Raw genomic sequence first — 19793 nt, forward strand, 5'->3', positions numbered from 1 at the left:
TTTATTGTATGGGGAGGAAATGGGAATGTAAATCTACTTGAATTGTATTCTTTTTGACATGTTATGCAACTAACCTTGGTATAGCCACATTACTTACCTATGTAGATTTCTTTATATACTGTCTAAGACCACTGTGCTCTTTGGACAGTTACGCAGTATTAAAAATGTCAAATGAAATTTTAAGTTGCCAAAAAGATTGCATTGTACAACTTAATGTTTACATAAATCTTCAAACATGATCCCATTCTGGAGAGGAGGATGAATTTTGGACATTGATTCATCAGTCAGGTATCAATTCAAATGCCATTCTTATGTGCTGTTTAATGCAAACCAAATACAATACGTGTACATATTGTGGTCCTTTCATAACACTTTTTTTGTTTAATCATGTGTTTAGCTAACCCAAATACAATCACCAATCTTGTGCTGGTGAAACTAAATGTCCATTTTTTTGGTACTCAGTTACATTAATTAAAAAGCCTACCGGTTGTAAATCCTGCCACTCTTCTCTAGGGCAGGGAGACTGAAAACGTGGATCAGAATAACAATCAGGGGAAACTCATCTATAGTTACACATCTTCCGTAGTCTGACTAGAAATATAAACAATAATCAGAGTGAATCAAACTGTCATTCTCCTTTAGGCTCAGGGCTACACAGATGGATATATTCATAAACTTAATCAAAAGTAACTTGAATAAAGCCCAATTTTTTATGCTAATGTTTACCAACTGTACCCACAGTGAGTAGAAAAAGCAGATTAACTTTCGTCAGAACTGACACAGACAGGTTATTCTTGGATCTCATTATGCTTGCTACTTCAAACAGTTAGTTCAGTGATTTTGTTTTACGAGTCACATAAAGCACATCTGCTGTAACTTGAGATTTATATCACTCAGTAATTCCTCATGTTGCTAATTGTAGAAAAAAAATAATGGTCATAGTACCCTTGTGTTAATATCTCAGTAAAAGTATTGAAGGGACAGGTTATTCCTTACCTTCTCAGCATCTTGCTCAAAGAGTCGAAGTTGAAAGCACTGGTCCAGTTTCAGTTTGCGAACATGCCACATCTGATGCAAGTGTTGCCGGGTCGAATGCAGCTTGTCCAAGAGACTGGTGATCTTTGGCACAAGACTTTGGAAGTCTGCACTTCCAGGAATGCAGTTCCTACCAGAAAAACCATCACTGCATCTTATGCATTGTAATAACCTTTGGCCCTCACGATCCAGTTCCTCCACAGGAGCTTTGATCACTTTCTTCTTAAGCTGTGTGTGCTCATCAATCAGCCTTCTTGACCCTTCTACATCAACCGGAAATTCTTTCCTAGCCAACATTTCCTGGAGGTCCTCTAGCCTTGATAATAAATGGATGGCACTGTTGAAAAACTCTTCCAAGGAGACCCGCAGCTCTATCCATTCATCATGGTTGTAATCCAAGGATCCTTCAAACTCATCAGTCAACTGGGAAGGATCCACAAGTTTTGCTAGGCCTTCAACAGAGACCATACTTGTCTAAGGGGGAAAAAAAAGGACACAAATTGAATCAATTTTCATTGGCCAACCAGAAATAATCCTGGAATCTGTAAATGGCATGAACAGATTATTTTCCTCATAAATACATCACTGAAAAAACATTTTAGAGAAGACTAGAGACTATATCTAATTCCAATGAATTCAACCAGGTTTAAACCCCTTATTTTTATTTAAGTGTAGTTGTTATTCTTTTAGTGGAGAACTTTCCTGGAATCAAATGCTTTTTTATATTTCATATTTAGCTAAACTGACCAGCCGACAATGCTTCTGCAACTGATTACTTTAACCCAAAGTGCGTGCTCTAACTGAGCATCCAAGTATGCTTATTGAAGACTGGCCATGCTGATTTACTAAGTGGATACATGATATTACACTGACTTGTCTTGTTTGCATTATATGCAGCTCAGTGACAGTTCAGCAACGTAAGTTTTGGGCATAAGAATGAAGGCATGTAGTCTGCCTTGCCAAAATACATAGCATACTGTTGCTTATTTTCTTTCAGATTATTCCAGTTGTTTTATGCCACAGTCAGAACTCTTTCACACTACTACTTTCTACAGTGATTTAGCCAAAATCAATGTAAAAATAAAAAGTCATTGGAATATTAACAATAAGAATAAAAGAAAAAAAGGATCCACCCACAAATGATGCAAAATCAATAAGAGATACTGTTTAACAAAAATCGAAATAAATGGACTTGATATGTGGAACACAGCTCAGAATTTGGATTTAGTAATATGTAATGGCCTAGTGATTGACGGCTGTTCATATTATTTTTACCTACATTATTTTTATTGAAATACAGGCCTACATTTTTGGGTGCCCAACTTGAGAGAGCCCTTAAAGGGCTTTCATTTTCAGAAAGTGCTGAGCACCTGACCCCTGAAAATCAGGCCCTGAGAGATGCCACCATTTGGACACCCAAAAAATGGAGGCACCCAAATCACATCACTATGGAAAATGTAGACCACTTCTTTAATCTCGGGCCCAATCCAACTCCTATTGAAGTCAGTGGAAAAACTTGCATTGAAGGTCTTTGGTCTGAATTTGTCCCAACAATACAGGTTGCCCACTGGTAAATCCAGGTTGTAAGCTGGTAACAACCTGTTGTTCCAATTTCCTGTGCATCTAAAAATGATTTCAGACAACTCTGCTATGTATTAAAATGGTATTTTTACTGAACATATGCTCAGATAATTATAAAAGCAAAATGGTCATCAGAGAGGTTATTTTAAAAATCTGTTGCAATGTTCCGTCACAGACAGGATCATTTCAGGGGGATCAGGATTACAATGTGAAGGTAAATATGCTATTTTTAAAAGGTATTTAAAATGATAGAACCTGTCAACCTGTACAATGACCCATTAAAGGCGTAATATGATAATTCAATGTACAGTATGATTACTTGTCAACAAAAGCTCTCTCCTTACTGCTAAAACACCATTTGTCAAGCCACCGCAATACATTCTCTCCCTTATCAGCATTTTGACATGATGATATGGCAGGAGGGCTTTTTATTTAAAGAGTTTTGCAGGCAAATTTGTTATTCAGATTTGTCCCCCTTGAGAATTGTTTGAGAGGAATGTGAATACATTACCCAACTTCAGCAGGTATGGATGGGCTAAGACAAGGTAACAGTCTATCTGCTCTCATTTCTCTTTCTTTTAAAACGCAACCAATAAAAATCATTGCCCACTTATTCAACCCTTTCAGGAGGAAAGAAAAATAATCTTTAAAAACACCTCTGAATTAATGATAATGAGGCTTCTTGAGCCATCCTTCACAGTGACAGAAAGTTCCTGGAGTCTGCATTAGTCAATCAAGTGTCTGTCTAGCTCTTTTTTGCTTGGCAACAGCTTATGTTTACCATTTACCTTTAAGGGAAAATGAAATCTGTAAAGCAGAACTGACAACAGCAGTTTCCTATGACTCCAGATGCAAGCAATCAGCCCTCACAAAGGCACAGGTTCTGCCTTGGGATGCATGCATTACTTCCATAAACCTCAAGGGCAGAATTTGGCCTTTAAATTGATACTGGTAGTTATCTGTCCAGATTCTCTGCTCAGACAAATCAATTTACCTCCATTGATTTCTGGTGAGCTATACCAATTTACTTCACTGAGGATCTACCCCATTGTGTTTTACCTTGACTGCGTAAAATCAACAGTGGCAGTTCTGTCCTCAGGGCACACAGGCACTGCCCCACACCAAAAACAAAAGCAGGGGGGAGGAGGGAAAGAAAAAAAGAAATAAAACCTAAGTAGAATAAATGTATCTTTACCCCAGTTCTAAACAACATGCTTAGCTGTCGTTTTAATAGCACAACTCGTCTGAATGAGGAATCCATGTGAGGAGGCAGCTGCTCCAGTGCCCAAGACTACTTAACATTGTCCAATAGCAGGTTCCAAATGTAGCGGCAGCAGCAGGAATTCTCAGGGAATTCATGTCAGTGAACAACATGGCAGTCAGAGTAAAGGCCTGAGGGGCACTTTCAAAACAAAAGTGCCCTTAACTTATGACAGCAGGTGCAGTAAGAGAACATGTAGGAGTGCCCCTACTGTTTGGAGCCATGTCTGAGTATTAGAATAGCTCAGCAGTTCATTTGTATTCAGCAAAGCACTTAAATATAGTCTGAACTTTAAGCAAAGGCTAAAGTCCCACTAACTTCAACAGGTCTTAAAAACATTGCTGAACTGGAGCAGTAGTTAGTTGAAAAGGCAATTCAATATCCAGTGTTACAGACTATGGACCAAATTCTGCTCTGAGTTATACTTGTGTAAATTCACAGTATCTCACTGAAATCAGTGGATTTACACTGGAGTAAATCAACCAAGTATGAACCCTTATCTTAGAAAAGGCACAGAAAAGAAAAGCTAATTAATTGTAGAGTGTATACCAACTGATATATGAACCTTTTGCATACCAGAATTCTGTTTCAATTTCAGTAAGAAGCTCAAGTTCCTAGAAAGACCAAAAAGCTCTAACTGAACGCAGCTGATTTACCTTCACCAAGACGAAAGTTAATCTAACATAATGAAAATATATAGATAAACCTCCAGTCTAAGGCCCAGATTGTTAGAAGTATTTAATCACTATTGAGCTCAGCTCTGGGAAACAAAATCTTATTTTCAAATCTGAGTTAGGCACTTAGGAGCCTAGATCCTTTGTGAAAATGATATATAATTTCCTAAATTAGTTAGGCATTGCAGAACTAAGCACAGCAACACCTAAATACCTTTTACAATGTGGACCTAGATGCGTTTTAACGGGGTCATTAGCTGAAGAGGACTAGCTAAAAGAAGTATCCACAGAATTTTGGGCCTTTAGGTTTCTTTGTATTTTAGAACACACCACAACCAAAAAACAACAAAAACAAATAAGCAAAACTCCACCAACCAACCAACCGACTAGTTAAAAAGAAAGAATGAAAGCAACACTGCCACACAAAAACCCAGCATAAATATACTGGTGAAATTCAGGCCTGTGGAGCGGGCCAACATAGTACCACAGCAGAACTTAAACCCTGAAAATGGAGTAATGTGGAACTTCAGTGGCATCCTTGTGTTGGCCCCCTGCACAGGATTGGTCTTCACTGTAAGGCAATTACTTATGAAGCAAAATGCACTCCAGAAAACTTCTGATGTGGGTCTCACCTCAAAGATAAATTTGGAACTGCCAAAGTTAGTTTTCTGCTTCTGCCAGAAGTTGTCAGGTTTGATAATCAGGGCAATGTGGATCTCAGCAGGGAATGCTTCCTGAAGGGTCTTCAGAAGAGGCTTGATCAAGTCCCACTTCGATCCCCGCATATCAATAATAACAGTGAATCCTCGTTTACAGACATCTTCACTGTAGGAATAAAAGCATGGCAGAATTATTAACATTGTCTACAGACACATGATATATGACTCATTAAGTCTGAGCTCCTTTTATTATCATTCAACATTTTAATACAAAGCATAGCATAATATATTTGGAAATACCAGGCAGAGGATAATATAGTATAATGAATATATGGTATCTTAACAATTTTATTATGATCTAATTCTAATTTATATCAGTAGTTAATGTATGCATTACAGCATTAGCTCCTGTTTCCTAAATATATACAATTCAATTTTGCACTGGAAACATATATACTTGGGTTTCTGGATTTCTGCACAATAGAATATATATTATGGATTTGGTCTTCAGCATCTTTATTGGATTCTATAAAGCAAGGCCAAGATTTTAAAAAGTGATGAGTGATTTTGCGTGCCTCCATTTGTGGAGACCCAACTTGAGCCCTTAAATGGGCCTGACTTTCAGATAGTGCTGTGAAATGGCCTTCTGAAAATCAGGCTCCTGTATGGTTTCTCAGTTTAGGCACCCAGAATGGAGGCCCCCACAATTTATAGTCACTATTGAAAATCTTGTTCCAAATGTCTTGGGTCCTTTTTAGGCTGTATTCACACAGCTTCTGGTCCTTGTGCCTCCCTAGTCATTTTGGAAGTGCTGTAAAATTAAAGTAGGCAATGTGATCTGGTGAGAGATACACAGAGTTCAAAAATAGCATGGCATTAGCTTGCAAATTTTCTTTTCCCTATTATTCAGGAGGATAGATGAGAAAGGGTGCAGAGACACTATCCGCCCCCTGGTGAAGAAGAGTTTAACTTCAGCTCTGCTTTTCCCTACACCTTGTGTAGATGCTTAGGGAAAGGAACACAAAGTATTTGTGGCCCACATTCTGCTTTTTAAAAAGGTAGTTTCTCTCTCTCCTGGTTGTGAATATAACAGTCTAGATGTGAATCATATTTAAACTTGTGTAGCATTGTCTTTCTGAGTCTGCAGAGAGCCTGAAACAATTCCTCAGATATGTGAACTCTCCCACCCCTCACCAATCTTATTGGCATATTAACTTCTAAAAGCTCATTGATGATACTTTAAAAATATCAACTTTATGTATTCTTTGCTGCTCATTTTTGTTGATGGATTAGGAGACAGGATGGGAGTAAAGCTCATGGGAAGATGAGGGGTGCTACAGGGAAGAAAATGCAGAAAGAAGAAAGAACGAGAGAGGGAGAGAGAGAGGGAACGAGAAAAGAAACAGAAAGGAGGGTGGGGCTGTAAGAGAAACAAAGGGCAGAAATTTTGGTGGTCTTAAAGTTGAACGTATTTCTTCCACTGCATGATGATGAATGCAATAGTGAAGTTCTGAACAAGTAATAAATTACAGTAACAAAAAGCTCAGTTACTACATAAAGGCCAGATTTCACCTTTGATCTTTGTGTAAGCCTCCCGTTGTCATAACCAGGAAAAATGCTGTAGACTCAAGGGAGTATATAAATTCTAAACACATACTCCAGTCCACGGATCATAATTTAAAATGGAATTTAGCCCTAGCCACAGAATGAGCTTGACACCCCAGATTAGGTAGAGAACAGTTGTTTTATTTAGTATTTGTGCATGTCTTTGTTACAATATAGAATTGGAAAGGATCTCAGTGTCATCACAGTTAATGCTCAGACCTTCCCCCTCAAACACTCCCACTGAACACCAAAGGCCTGATTCTCATTTATATAAGGGCCCTTCTCACCACTATGACAATGTAAAGGGGCCTTAAAGAGCAGTTCAAAGGGATCTTATCATAAATGAGAATTAGGCCCTATGTATCTCAGTGAAATGCTTATACAAAGATCATGTTCCAATTTTGTGGTTGGAACACAAACAGGAGCATTCTTTATAGAACTGACACTGAGTCTGAACTAAAATGGGTTCATTAACTAAGACAAAACCCCCCCACATATTTACGTTTTTAGCTTTTCTTCTTCTGGTAGTTGTACCACGTACGGTTTATATAGGCATTATGATGCTATTCATGATTATATGTGAGAAATGAGACATATTGAGGAGATAAAGTATTTTGGTTACTTTAAGCCCGCCATATATCATTAAAAATAAAAGTCACTGATGACCTCAACCAGGTCTTAAAGGGTCTGCCCACAAAAGTGATGTATTAAAAAAGTTCACCAGAATACTTATTAAACAGATCTTAAACCTACAGTTAGCATGAGAAATAGGGAGCAGAAAGAGAAATAACTGAGTCCACAATATGCTGTTCCCCAAGATGAACAAAGACACAATTTTATGTCAGCAAGGATTTAGTGCATTCAATGCCAGCCAGCACATCAAATGCCTGAACACTTCTGATGCATTCAGAATACACTGCATAAAAAATCAATTCAAAAGAAAAACTAGAGGGACCAGGCACCTCCAAATACCTCCAGAAGCACAGAACTTTTTATTTGTCTTTTACCTACTACTGAGAGGTCAAATGTTTGAATTCTTCCATAACTTATTCCAAAATGGCTGCCACTGGTACTACTGCCTCTTACCCTTTGGTACCAGAGCCGAGAAACAGTTGAATCAAACTGGCTTGAACAGAAGTAGGGTGTAGTGAAGTTTTTCCCAAAAAAACTTGATAGTGTTTTCAACAGTTTTTGCCATCTCACTTTTCCATGTTATACTGACCTTACTTTCCAGGAGCAACTTTCCTTCAAGCAATTGACAAAGAAATTCAGGAAATGGCTTGTCTGTATTGGTATGCTGAGTGCCTCTATAATAGATTTGGTAACAACTAGATTTAACATGTCTTTTCTTAAAAAACTGACCAGTATAACAACATTGAGGCAAACAGCCAATCTTTATTACATTCCAAATCTCTATACATCCTGCTAACCTGACAGTTTACAAAACTGACCTATAACTAGTGAATATATACCAAATTAATGTAATACCGACTGATGAATAACAAAAGAACTGCCTGCCTAAGCAGAATAGTAATTCCCCAAGGGACTGTCATTTTATGTTTAAGAGCCTGAACTAAGGTCTTAAATCCAAACTCCCATGGACTCTGGAGAAGTTCAGACCCTGATCCAAACTTTACAGCTCAGGCTGTTAGATATCACAGTGACAGATAAACTTAGACACCATGACAGGAAGTTTAGCAATAAGACAGACAAATAGAGAAATAAGATAGATAACTGTTGCTGGATCCTAAGCCTACTGAAACCAATAAACATCTCTCCACTGATTTCAGTGGCTTTTGGGTCAGACCCAAAGAAAACACACATAGATAGAAGGGGAGTTTTCAAAGGTACAAGGGCAGTTATACATCCAATTCTCATTAATACATAGGTGCCTCACTGCCATTTGTGCCTTTGAAAATCTCCCAGAACAGAAAGAAAGAAAGAAAGAAGGCATGGTGGTAAGAGAAGAAATTAACTTTATGGGGTATCAGTCCCTCTGCTCACTGTTGGTGGACAAGAGCCTTTTCCATGTCAGACTAAATTAGTCCAAAGCTCCAACAAACTTAAAAACATAAGAACGGCCATACTGGGTTAGACCAATGGTCCATCTAGCCCAGTATCCTGTCTTCTGACAGTGGCCAATGCCAGGTCCTTCAGAGGGAATGACTAGAACAGGTCATCATCAAATGATCCATCCACTCCAAGCCTCTGGCAAACAGCAAGCAATAACATTGCTTAAGTGTTCAAGTGGGAAATCTGTGAGTTGTTTTTTTAGAGAGATTTTTTTGAGCCAGAATATTTCATCTCAACAAGAAGCAGCATCTCCATGCCAGTGATAAATTGGAGTTTCCCAGTTACAAAGAAATGGACTGACACCACCTAAGACATGAGTTGATTCAAGGAAATAAAATCAAGAAGACAAACAAGCCCTTTATATTTATAGGCTGATGTACTGAAGGATGGCGTTTCTCATTTTGAACAAAAGCAATCTTGATTTCAAGAATCTTGCTCACAGTTTCTGAGAGCTGGCTATCCTTACAATTATTACTTGAATGGCACTCACCTAAGAATGCCTCTGGCCCTTTGTCTCATCATTGAGTTTGAACTCTCTGGCACACTGATAATTCCATGCCTCCCCCCCTCCCCTTTCTGTGACTTTATGGACAAATTTAGCACCTGATTTCTAAATCTACTTGTCAGAAGCTATTAGTTAACAGTGTTTAAGCTGCCACCAGTTAAACAGTTTTCTGTTCATTACTTCTACTGTGAGATGACAGAGTGTGTTGTTAAGAATAGCACATGCACCGCAGCAGGAGCAGATATACAGGTACTACTCAGCGGGGTGATGCTTCTGGACAGGAAGGAAGGAAGGAGAGAATTAGGTATTTAGATTATAAACTGTTCAGGAGAAGGACTGTGTCTTATTCTGTGTTTGTACAGTGCCTAGCACAATGGGGCCCTGATCTCGGCTGCTATCTCCTGGCCCTACTAATAATACTAACATCTCCAGCTGCCTGTAAGTTAATACTGAAAATGACTCTTCATTCAACTATACATGCAAAGTCAAAGAATTTATTTTTTTAAAAATTAAATAAAAGCATTTTCAAAAACAAAATTAGACAGCAAATTTGAGGAAGTATGACAGGTCTAGACAGCACCTCAGTGAGGCCTGTGTGTATGAAGATTTCACATATACTTTGTTTTTTAAAGGTATATGTCAAAGATGAAATTTTGGATGTCTAAAGGTAAGCTCCTAAATCCATATTTAGGCACCAAGGGAAACCTGTCCTGATTTTCAGACACACTGAGCATACTTAACTTCCACTGAAGTCAATGAGAGCTGTAAGTATTCACCATATTTGAAAATCAAATCACTTTTCTTTAGATGCCTAAATATGGATTGAAGATGCTAACTTTAAGCCACAAAGTACTGGAAATTCTGTGTGAGAAAGGAGACAGTAGAATTGTACTCTCTCTCAATTTATCCATGGACCAGAAAAAGCATGGGCAGCAGCAATCAAAGTTTGCTTCACGGTGTCCCAACAATATGTCATATCCCTGACCTGGCCAGCTACCTGATGGGCAGTTAGTCCATACGCCCAGTCAGTCTTTGTGCTTACTTTAGATTGGCAAATAATGTCAATCATGAGGGGTGTTATTCTGTTATCTGGCTACTAGGAACTGGACTGAGATTACCAGTTAATGTCATATGGGCCACCAAACAGCCATCAAATTGATATAGACTTTTGGCCACTATTGACCTTGGATAGATTTGCACCTTGGAACTCAAAGCTCCCTATAATCTATGTGTAAGCAACCACTTCAGTCATCCATTCTCTGTAACTGCTTTCAAACAAATATTGAGACCATGTCTTAATTTTAAAAATATAAACATCTTTAAGAAAAGAATGTTTTGGGCCTGACAAGGAAAAGTTAAACTGAAACCCAGAGGCAAATGTGATAACTTCGTTAAAATAAATCTCACAATATTGTTTTCTGAGGCACTTTCACGGCACTGTTTTCTCAAATATCCACTTTAATTTGGTCACATTATAAATTTATTTTCTCTGGCAAGAACTGGCTTGCTTGGTATCAAACAAGTTTCAACATTCTGATTTTGATTAACTTTTCAGATACCTATAAATGATTACATGTATTTTTCTCCATTATGGGTTGGCCAAAGCTTCTGACATTTAGAAGTTTTAAAATTGATTAGCTGAAATAACAGAAGGTTTCCATTCCCATCTCGCTATCCTGAATTAATGACAAAGATGCATTGACATGCCTTCTGGTGCACAAGAAAGTAGAAGACAAATCTGATACTTATCAAATCTTTCCAAAAAAAATGATCTGCTGATGGTCAAAGCTAGTCCTACCTTAAAGAGACATTGTCGGTATAAAAATTATATCTGTTTTCTACATCAGTGTTACTCATAATACCTAATATTTTTACAAGTAAGAGAAGGTTTTATAATCTACCCATCTGTTCACCTCATCTGTGGCTTATTTACTTTTTGTCCAGCATTGTTGTTGTGGTAGCATCATTAAGCAAGCATTAAACTTGCCCAAAGGTCTTTTTGAGCAAAATTTACCTAATTTGCCCACCTGCCCTTTCACCACCCCAGTTAGCAGGCAAGTGTTCAACTGCAGTGCAGTTCCTCTGAGGTGACTTCTACATTCCACAGGCTTAAATAATGGCTACTGCCACTCTGGAGCCCCTCTGACAGTATATCCTCTCAGTCATGGGTCCTCTGACCTCTCTCCTGCCAGTCCCATCTGTCCATTACACACCAGCATATTCGGGATCAATAGCACACAATACTTACTGATGCACACCCAGAGTGTGGGAAAGAATCCACAGGTACCCTCAACACGGCCAATCCACCCACTGCTACCACTGCAGAGTTTAAGCTATGTGAAAGGCTTTGCACTGATGAATTTCACCTTCATTTTTCCCTTTTGTACTTTCTCTGTTGCACGATACATTTTTGTGACCAGGAAACAGGAAATTTGGTGAAACAGTCATAGAAACTCCTTCAGTTCTAATTAATCCCTTATTCCTCATAGTGACCTAAATTAAGCTATGTCTACACTGATGGCGGCAAATTCGCCGCCGTCAGATCGACTTATCTGGATCGACTGAGCGGTCAGTGAAGACCCGCTCAGTCGATCCAGAAATCGATGTATTAAGACCATGTCCTCAAGTGGCATAGCGCTGTGTCGATGGAAACTGCATTCCCGTTGGCACAGCGCATTGAAGATGGAGCGCAGAACAGAAGCACAGAAGTCGACGGGAGTTACACAAGTTTTTTGTGTAGTTTGCGTAACTCCGGTCAACTGCCGCCGAATCTCCAAGGTAAGTGTAGACACACCCTTAGTTTCTTTTTCTCCAACCCTGAAAAACAATTGTTCTTGCTTTTGGAAAAGAAACCAAAGCCAATTTCACTTTGTCTGGGATCAGAAGACATAAAGCAGCTATATAGAAATTTTCAGTGACTTGCTATAAAAAGAGTTGCAGCCTGAAGAGTCCTGTCAGAGCCCAACTCAGTATCTCTGGTTACCAGGGCCAGCAGAGCTGCTGCATTTAGAGGGACATGAGGTGTGACTGGGAATGACACAAGACTGCAGATGTGTGGCTGCACAATACCTGTATTGAACCAGAAATTGTGGACAAATATCAATAGATGAGAATATAAAGACACAAAAAAAGCAACTTTGGAAGCAGAAGCTGGATAATGGAATGCATATCCTTGCTGTTTTCAAGCAACACACCAAGTAACTCATTTAGTTATTTTTCTTTTTTTCTTTTTAAATAATGGGCCTGAAGTCAATGGAGTTTTAGTAAAATCTGCTGTAAGTCAGAACAGAATGAGGCTGAGTGCTGCTATCAAATCATGCTTATAAGAAAATCATCCCCCAACATAGACTCTGGTCCTGCAAGGTACTGAGATGACTTTCTGAAAGCAGCAAAGTGCCCTCAGATCCTACTGACGTCAACAAAATTTGAGAGGGCACAGCATAAATCATATTCTGCTGTTGTTTACTCCAGCATAAATCCAGATCTACACTATTACTCCAATTTATATCACTGTAATGGAGAGCAGAATTGGGGCCCACATCTTCAAAGTCAGTCAGGACTTTATTGGATTTTGCCCATAAACTGTATTTGAGAACCTTTATCTCTTTATTATGACAAAGATATAAAACACAGCTGCGTCCAAGAATACATGATCACAGCTGTTAAAGTCAAAACCAAAGGGTGAGTGTTATAATTTTCCAGGTTCTTGTTAAAACTGTGCTGGCAGATGTCTTGACGTAACCCCATTTGCCCTGTTCTGCTGATGTTATATTAGATTTACTATATTCATATCAATGCCTGGCAGGTTCTCTTGAAACAGCTGCTAGGATAAATATGAAATTAATCAGGGGGTTGTTTGTTTTTTCTATCCAAGGCTAAGTTTGAGAGATGTTACTACAACAGAAACGTATTTGAGCAGTACCTATCTCCTTACCATCTACTGCTCCCCGATTTTGGATCATTTGGCAGAAACAAACAAAGAAAAAAACGGAATGAAAATCCATACATTATTGCTACTGGTTGTACAAAATTAACTGTTAGAGCTGTTGTGACATACACACACTACATGGGAATAGTTTGGAGGGGCATGAGTTACCTGGGAATATTTCTGGGAATGCAATTCAGCTGGAACTCTGGGGTGGAAATATATTTACGGCACTTGGTATAGCAAGGATAGTAATTAAAAACAGAATAATTTCCAGTGTTTTTGTGTGTGTTCTGAACGTGCAGCATTTTTCCGAGACTAATGCAAAGAGACCAAGAAGCAGTTGCAATAAGATTTAGTCTAAATCCATCACTGCCGGTTTTTCACCAAAGGAAAAGAATGCCTACCTGGGCAGTGATGGATCTCCTGGAAAACTGATTCTAGCATATTAGACCAAGATATCAAAGACTGCAAGCACAGTGAGTGCATGCTGATGGAGAGCACCTGGGATTCTCCAGGTATCTTGAGTGAAGAAGAATTATCCCTGAGGGTGGAAAGTCACTAGGTTGCAAATGTGCACAGCTTGCTGAAATACATTATGGGAAACAGAGTTATGAGTAAGTGGGAAGAGCTTAGGCAGCAAAAATAGGCCTCGGAGAGTGATACTCTGTGTGCGTGTGTGTGTGTGTATTTTCAAGAAATGATGAATGGAGGATTAAGCATTTGGCAGGGACATATAGTGAAGCCCTAAAAGTGTTCACAGACATTGTGACAAACTCAGCCCTGATGTAAGCAGATACAATCTCTCTGGGGTTTCTGGACTTGAGCCTGCTAATACCAGGGCTGAATGAGGCACACAGTATGGAATAGGCAATACTACTGCCAAAAGGTGTTTAAATTACTCTCTCGAAGTAATGTACACACTTCTCCCTTGATAAGTGCTCTTCAATTCCATTACCTTCACGCACAATTATGCACCCATGTTGAGGGGGAAATAATTCTATGAAGGGTATGTCTATGGAGGAGCTGGGAGCGTGCTTCCCAGTGCAGGGAGACAGTCTGCTAGCTAGCTCTGTTCGAGCTAATGTGCTTAACACATCAGTGTGGCTGAGGCAACACAATAAGTGGCTCGGGGTAGCCTCCCAAGAACATATCCAGGGGATCAGGCAGGCTTGTGCTCAAACAGCCACCTCAAGCTGCTGTGGCCACACTGCAATTTTTAGCGCGCTGACTGAGGCAGAGTTAGTCTGAGTCTGTCTGGGAAGTACACTCCCAGCAGCTGGTTAGACATGTCTCAAGGGTCCTGAGTTCAGCTAGTCAGAAATTTTCCATTGGAATTTTTTTTTTGTCAGATAATGCCAATTTGTTGAAAGCAAAACATTTCACGAAAACATATTGATTCTGATGAAAGTTTGTTTTAAAGAAACATTGAAAAAATAATGTTTTGATAAGGTCAAAACAAACATTCTGTTTGAACTATTTTGGAATGGAACTTTTTGACTATCTGTTTAGAAATGACTTTTCATGTCAATCGATTTGTATTTTATATGCTATAAAATGGAACAAAAAGTCAAAATTGGAACAAAATGTTTTGATTGACCCAAACTGATTTTTTCCTTCAGAATGTTTATTTCACAGGATATATTGAATATTTTTAGTTTTGATCAATTTTGGACCAGGAGAAATTTTGACATCCTGGATTCTTCCATGAAATGAAAAACCTGGCTCCTGCTCGTCTCTTGCTCTGAGTATTTCAGTATTTGGGTTGCTTTCCCATGTTAGCTTCTGAGCAGAAATTATATAGCTATTGTTTTAGGCAGCTCACGAGACTTTGGCAAGTGTCCACACATTCATTTTACTTAAGGTTGCACACTGGACTCAGAGTGCAGCTGAAAGGAGAAAAGTTGAACATTATACCCAAGAAACATTCCCCCTTCACCACACAGACTTATTAACATGGCATGTGTGAATTTGGAGCTTTACAGGCTCATGATTTTAAAGCCAAATCCTCTATTTTCTCCACCTTTGCTAGTATGACAGACCAAGATCAATGTAACTAACATTTTTCATTCTTCTGAGCCCCACCTCAATACAAACAAAGCTAATCTTTGCAGCCACACTGATTTACCCAAAATAGCTTGCTTATCAGATGTACATTTCCTGCCTATATGAGGTTAGAGACATCCTTGAGCAGTCTGCCTATGGTGTTACATCCAGAAGGACTTCCTCTTAAACTGCAAAATCAACCTATTTGCTAAAACATACTTTTTAGGTTGAATCTGACACGTTTCTTTAAATAGCAAAGATACAAACACAACCACCATGAAGGCACTGAGAGGCAAACAGTCAGGTTTATTTATTGTGTCTTCCTAAACCCAAGAGACATATAATGCTGATGTGCATTTCACAGTGCAGTTCAAAATCTTCCTCTCACAACATGGTGATACCTTTTTCCGGGTAAGGATATTTTGTTAAATGATGAGAATGTGTCACTCTACCTAGTGGGAGGAGCTAAGCCTGCTGAGAAGACAGGTACAATTGATCTGAGGTATTACTTATTATTTGTATAGTGGCATGAGTGGGTGTGTAACACATCAGAATCACTGAGGCTACTGTGTATACGCAAGCTCCCCATTCAGCACTGTAAAGGGAATAGGAAGCCAGGAGACAATCTGAGACCATCAGCAACCTAGTGAAGAGTGTTCGATTACTGAAAAGCTGAGTGTTGGTATGGTCCAGTAAAAGAACTGACAACCTAAACAACTGTGAGCATGTGGTTGTTCAAATCCCAGGTTTCTCTCAGTTGAGGTGATACCTGGCCACCACTTTTCCAACTTTCACAATAGTGTTTAACATATTCCAGCCCATGCCTCCAACCTTATCTATTCCTAGTTGTCCTGGTCCCCAGCCTTCTGAGCTGTCATCCCTCCCTTATCCCAGTGCATTTGGCAACAGGGGCCTGATCCCACATCTCTGAAGTCAATAGGAGTTTTGCCACTGACTTTTTAAAAGGACAGGCCACCCTTTCTGTGATTCAGTTTTCCAAATGCATAACAGAGAACACAGTACTCCCTTACCTCACAAGGTAAGGTACAGTTGCTCTGAAAGTGTTATAGTGCTATTCAGTACTAAGTATTATTTATTTGTTTTTATCAAGTGTTATGCAGTAGACAGGTAGGTGCCAAATATTGCTCACTGAGCTTCCCTTTTTCCCCAAGCTCAGTCATTGGCTCTGAAACAAAGCCCCTGCAGCGCTCCCATCTATGCCCTAGGACTGCACTGTATATATTTAAGAAACTGCCTCTTTCATTATGTCCCATGCAAAAACTGAGGCTACGGCATCAGAGCTTCCGGGAACTCAGCTTTCTGAGATTGCAGATTAGACATGCTCTGTTGAAATCTCTTTTCTGCCTTTGGAACTTGTTCCCTACATTGTCCATTAGAACACAAGTCTGGATAGGTTCCATTTACAATGTAAGGCTTTTTTCTCTGTTCAATCTTTGGGTGGAACATATTTTGTATCTGTTTTCTATTTTGTTTTGTCTTTTGTACAGGTTATTTGTATGTCTAAGACTGAGTGACTTTCTATAAAGGGCAGGACTATTTATGAGTTTGTTTTCAGCATTAGGTGGTTGCAAGCATTATTATATCACTTTTTTTTTAAATGGACATCATAAAATACAACAATATATGGTCTTCATGGAAAGTGAAAACCCAAGGATGGCTGCTCAGTAGATCAGCAGAATAAAAAATAATACTTAATTACAAACACTTTAGAAAACCCTCCCAACTCCCTATAAGGCTGAGTAATTTGATCACATCTAGAGACTTGATCTTGCATGGTGCAGAGCACTGCTAGGACGTGCTCATCACCTGCAGGATAAAGTCTTTGGATGAAATGTATTTTATAAATACAAAATAGTAGTCATCGTATTTTACAGGTGGGAACCGGTAACACCGAGGGTATGCACAACATTTTCAAAAATGTCCTCTGCTGTTGGGTGACTAACTTGAGGCTCCTTCAGCCTGATTTTTAGAAGTGCTAAACACTCACCAATCCCACTCATGCCTAGAAGAGCTGTTGCTGCTCAGATCCACTATCAGGCCCAATGTATCTCAAACGGGGCACTCAAAAGAGGAAGCACCCAAAATCAGAAGCCATTTTTGAAAATGTTGGTCCAAATGGCCTGCCAAGGCCAAAGAGTGAGTCAGTTCGGGAGCCAGAAGTACTATTCAGGCATTCTTGCATTCTGCTAAAACCTTCATCTTCTCTTGACACAATAATGATGACTCAGGTTCCCATCCCCCTCTTTCCATCCCTTCCTTCATTCATATTTAAATAAGTATGTGCAGCCAAGACCATGGAATAGTAAAATTAAAGGCCACTTCCAATGTCACAAAGGGGCCATCATACACCCTCAGTAATTACAAATCAACAGAGGCCCTGCCTCTCATATGCACTAAAGCCTCTTCACAGCATGCTGACAGGATAAATGGATCTTATTCTGGGCATAAGTGTTATTTACACCCATCTTAAGGCTCCTTTATCCTGCCATAAACATGTAAACAGGCATTCGTGTAAAGAAGAATCAGGGCCAGAATTTTTAGACCAAATATATTTTAAGGCTTTTTGTTTCTGTTTTAAAGTTGTTGTTATTTTTAAATGGGCGATCAGGATGCTAGAGCTCCATGGGAGCCAGAAGCAAAACAATAAGGAATAACGAAAATGGTCAGTTTCAAATCAGAGAGGACGAGGCACAGTTATGGAAACTCATAGTGTCCTTATCTAAGAAAAAACCAGAGATTACTGTACCTCTCCCACACTGCCCTCGGCTTTCTGCTGATGGGAGAATACTGAAGGTAAATTAATTAATCATAATCATCTGAGGGAAAAACAGTACCTTATCAAAGACATCTGGGATTTAGTTCTCCTTCAGTAGCATCTAAATTCCTTTTGGCTCATACACAAAGGACCAATTTCTGAAGTCCTTATTCAGGGATAAAGTATGCCATCAGGGTACAGTTGTGGGTAGGAGGAAGTGTGGAGCTGCCTTTCTCGTAGGAAGTTCAGGAGTGGGGACATGGCACCTCACAAAAAACACCCTGCCAGAAAGGTGAAACACCTCTGATGATCACAGATATCGTGATATCACATGAGGAGAGAGGCTATTTTCCAGGCAGCCAGGACTGTATAGATCAATCAATATCTTAAACTCTACCTGGAAACTCATCAGAAGCCTGTGTGGATGTTGGAACAATTAAAGAATGTGTTGTATACATGAAAACCTGCTCAACAAGCTGGCAGATATCTGTTGCACCAGCTTAAGTTTGTGAATGGCTTCAAAGCATAGCCCTAAATATAGCACAGTGTAACAGTCTAATAACAAGGTGCCAAAGTCATGGATCATAGCCGTGAGTACCACATTAGAAATAAAGGGGTACACCTTTCTTGTCAAGCAGTAATGAAAACATGCAGTCTTGTCAACAGCTGCTATCCAGTCAGCCAGATGCAAATGCGGGTTTAGTAAGAGCCCAGTAGCTGTGAGAATAAGAAAAGAAGTGCTAGACAAGTACAACATTTCAACCAATGGTGCTGGTAAGCTGGTTGTTCCCCTCCACTTACCAGCATTACCTCAGTCTTGTCTGCACTGTGCCTCCTCCATTTAACCCTCATTTATGCACCAATGTCATTCAGGCTCTAGAGAAGCTGTTCAACCACTTTAGCTAGGTCACTGGAAACGGAGACTGCAGACAAAGCACCATAGCCCATGTCTCCCTCCAGAGCCTCCAAACAGCCAGATATGCATGCCAAAGAAGGGCTCCAAAACAGAACTGTGGATTATTTCAAAGCAGAGAAACCTCAGCACAAAAGACACAGCTTTAGTTCTGGTCAGGCTACTCTACTACTGTGGAGGCAGAGAGCTCAATCTGGGTCCAAGCAATTTTACCACAAAGTAACGCAAAAGCTCTTCCAAACAAGAAAAACTTGAATTTGTCCCTGGATGGAGATGTGCTGGATGAAACAACTGGTTCACCACATGAAACAGTTCACCACTTGGGAGATGAAAGATGTTATGGCTGAAGTAAATGATTTTTTTCACCTCTACTCACAGCCGCTGCCTATGACATAAAACATTATTTCTATAATGACTCCATATGCTCTGGTAGCTTGTGAGGATGAACTCAAAGATGAGGGCATTTAGGAGACATCATCAATAGTCAAGGACAAAAGATTATTATACAGACTGAGTGAACGATCAGGTGAATTCTTTTCAAGTTGCCTAAAGACACACTGCTTCTATCAGCTTTGGCTGACAGATAGTTTACTCGCAGACAATGGAGTGGATGGTGGGGGAGAATGGTGGAGGTTTAGCCTGGTACTAAATATAGCAGATATTTTGTAGACCTGTTTGGCCACAGCAGTTAAGCAGAAAAGGTTCGCTCTCTTCCAGGCAATAAAAAGCTATTGTTTAAA

General features: G+C 39.5%; 1 protein-coding gene across 1 annotated transcript in view; it reads right to left on the reverse strand.

The window, feature by feature from the left end:
* The window catches only part of KALRN (kalirin RhoGEF kinase), a 608200-nt gene that overhangs the window by 339556 nt on the left and 248851 nt on the right, over window positions 1-19793 (reverse strand). The window contains exons 4-5 of the mRNA XM_067549620.1: window positions 5184-5376; window positions 997-1509 (exon numbers count right to left, since the gene is read on the reverse strand). Of these exons, the coding sequence (XP_067405721.1) occupies window positions 997-1509; window positions 5184-5376 (706 nt within the window). The remainder of the gene's footprint in view (window positions 1-996; window positions 1510-5183; window positions 5377-19793) is intronic.

Source organism: Emydura macquarii, unplaced genomic scaffold, assembly GCF_026122565.2.
Source record: "Emydura macquarii macquarii isolate MOO-44397 ecotype Brisbane River unplaced genomic scaffold, CSIRO-AGI_Emac_v2 contig_1253, whole genome shotgun sequence".
NCBI classification, from domain to species: Eukaryota; Metazoa; Chordata; order Testudines; family Chelidae; genus Emydura; species Emydura macquarii.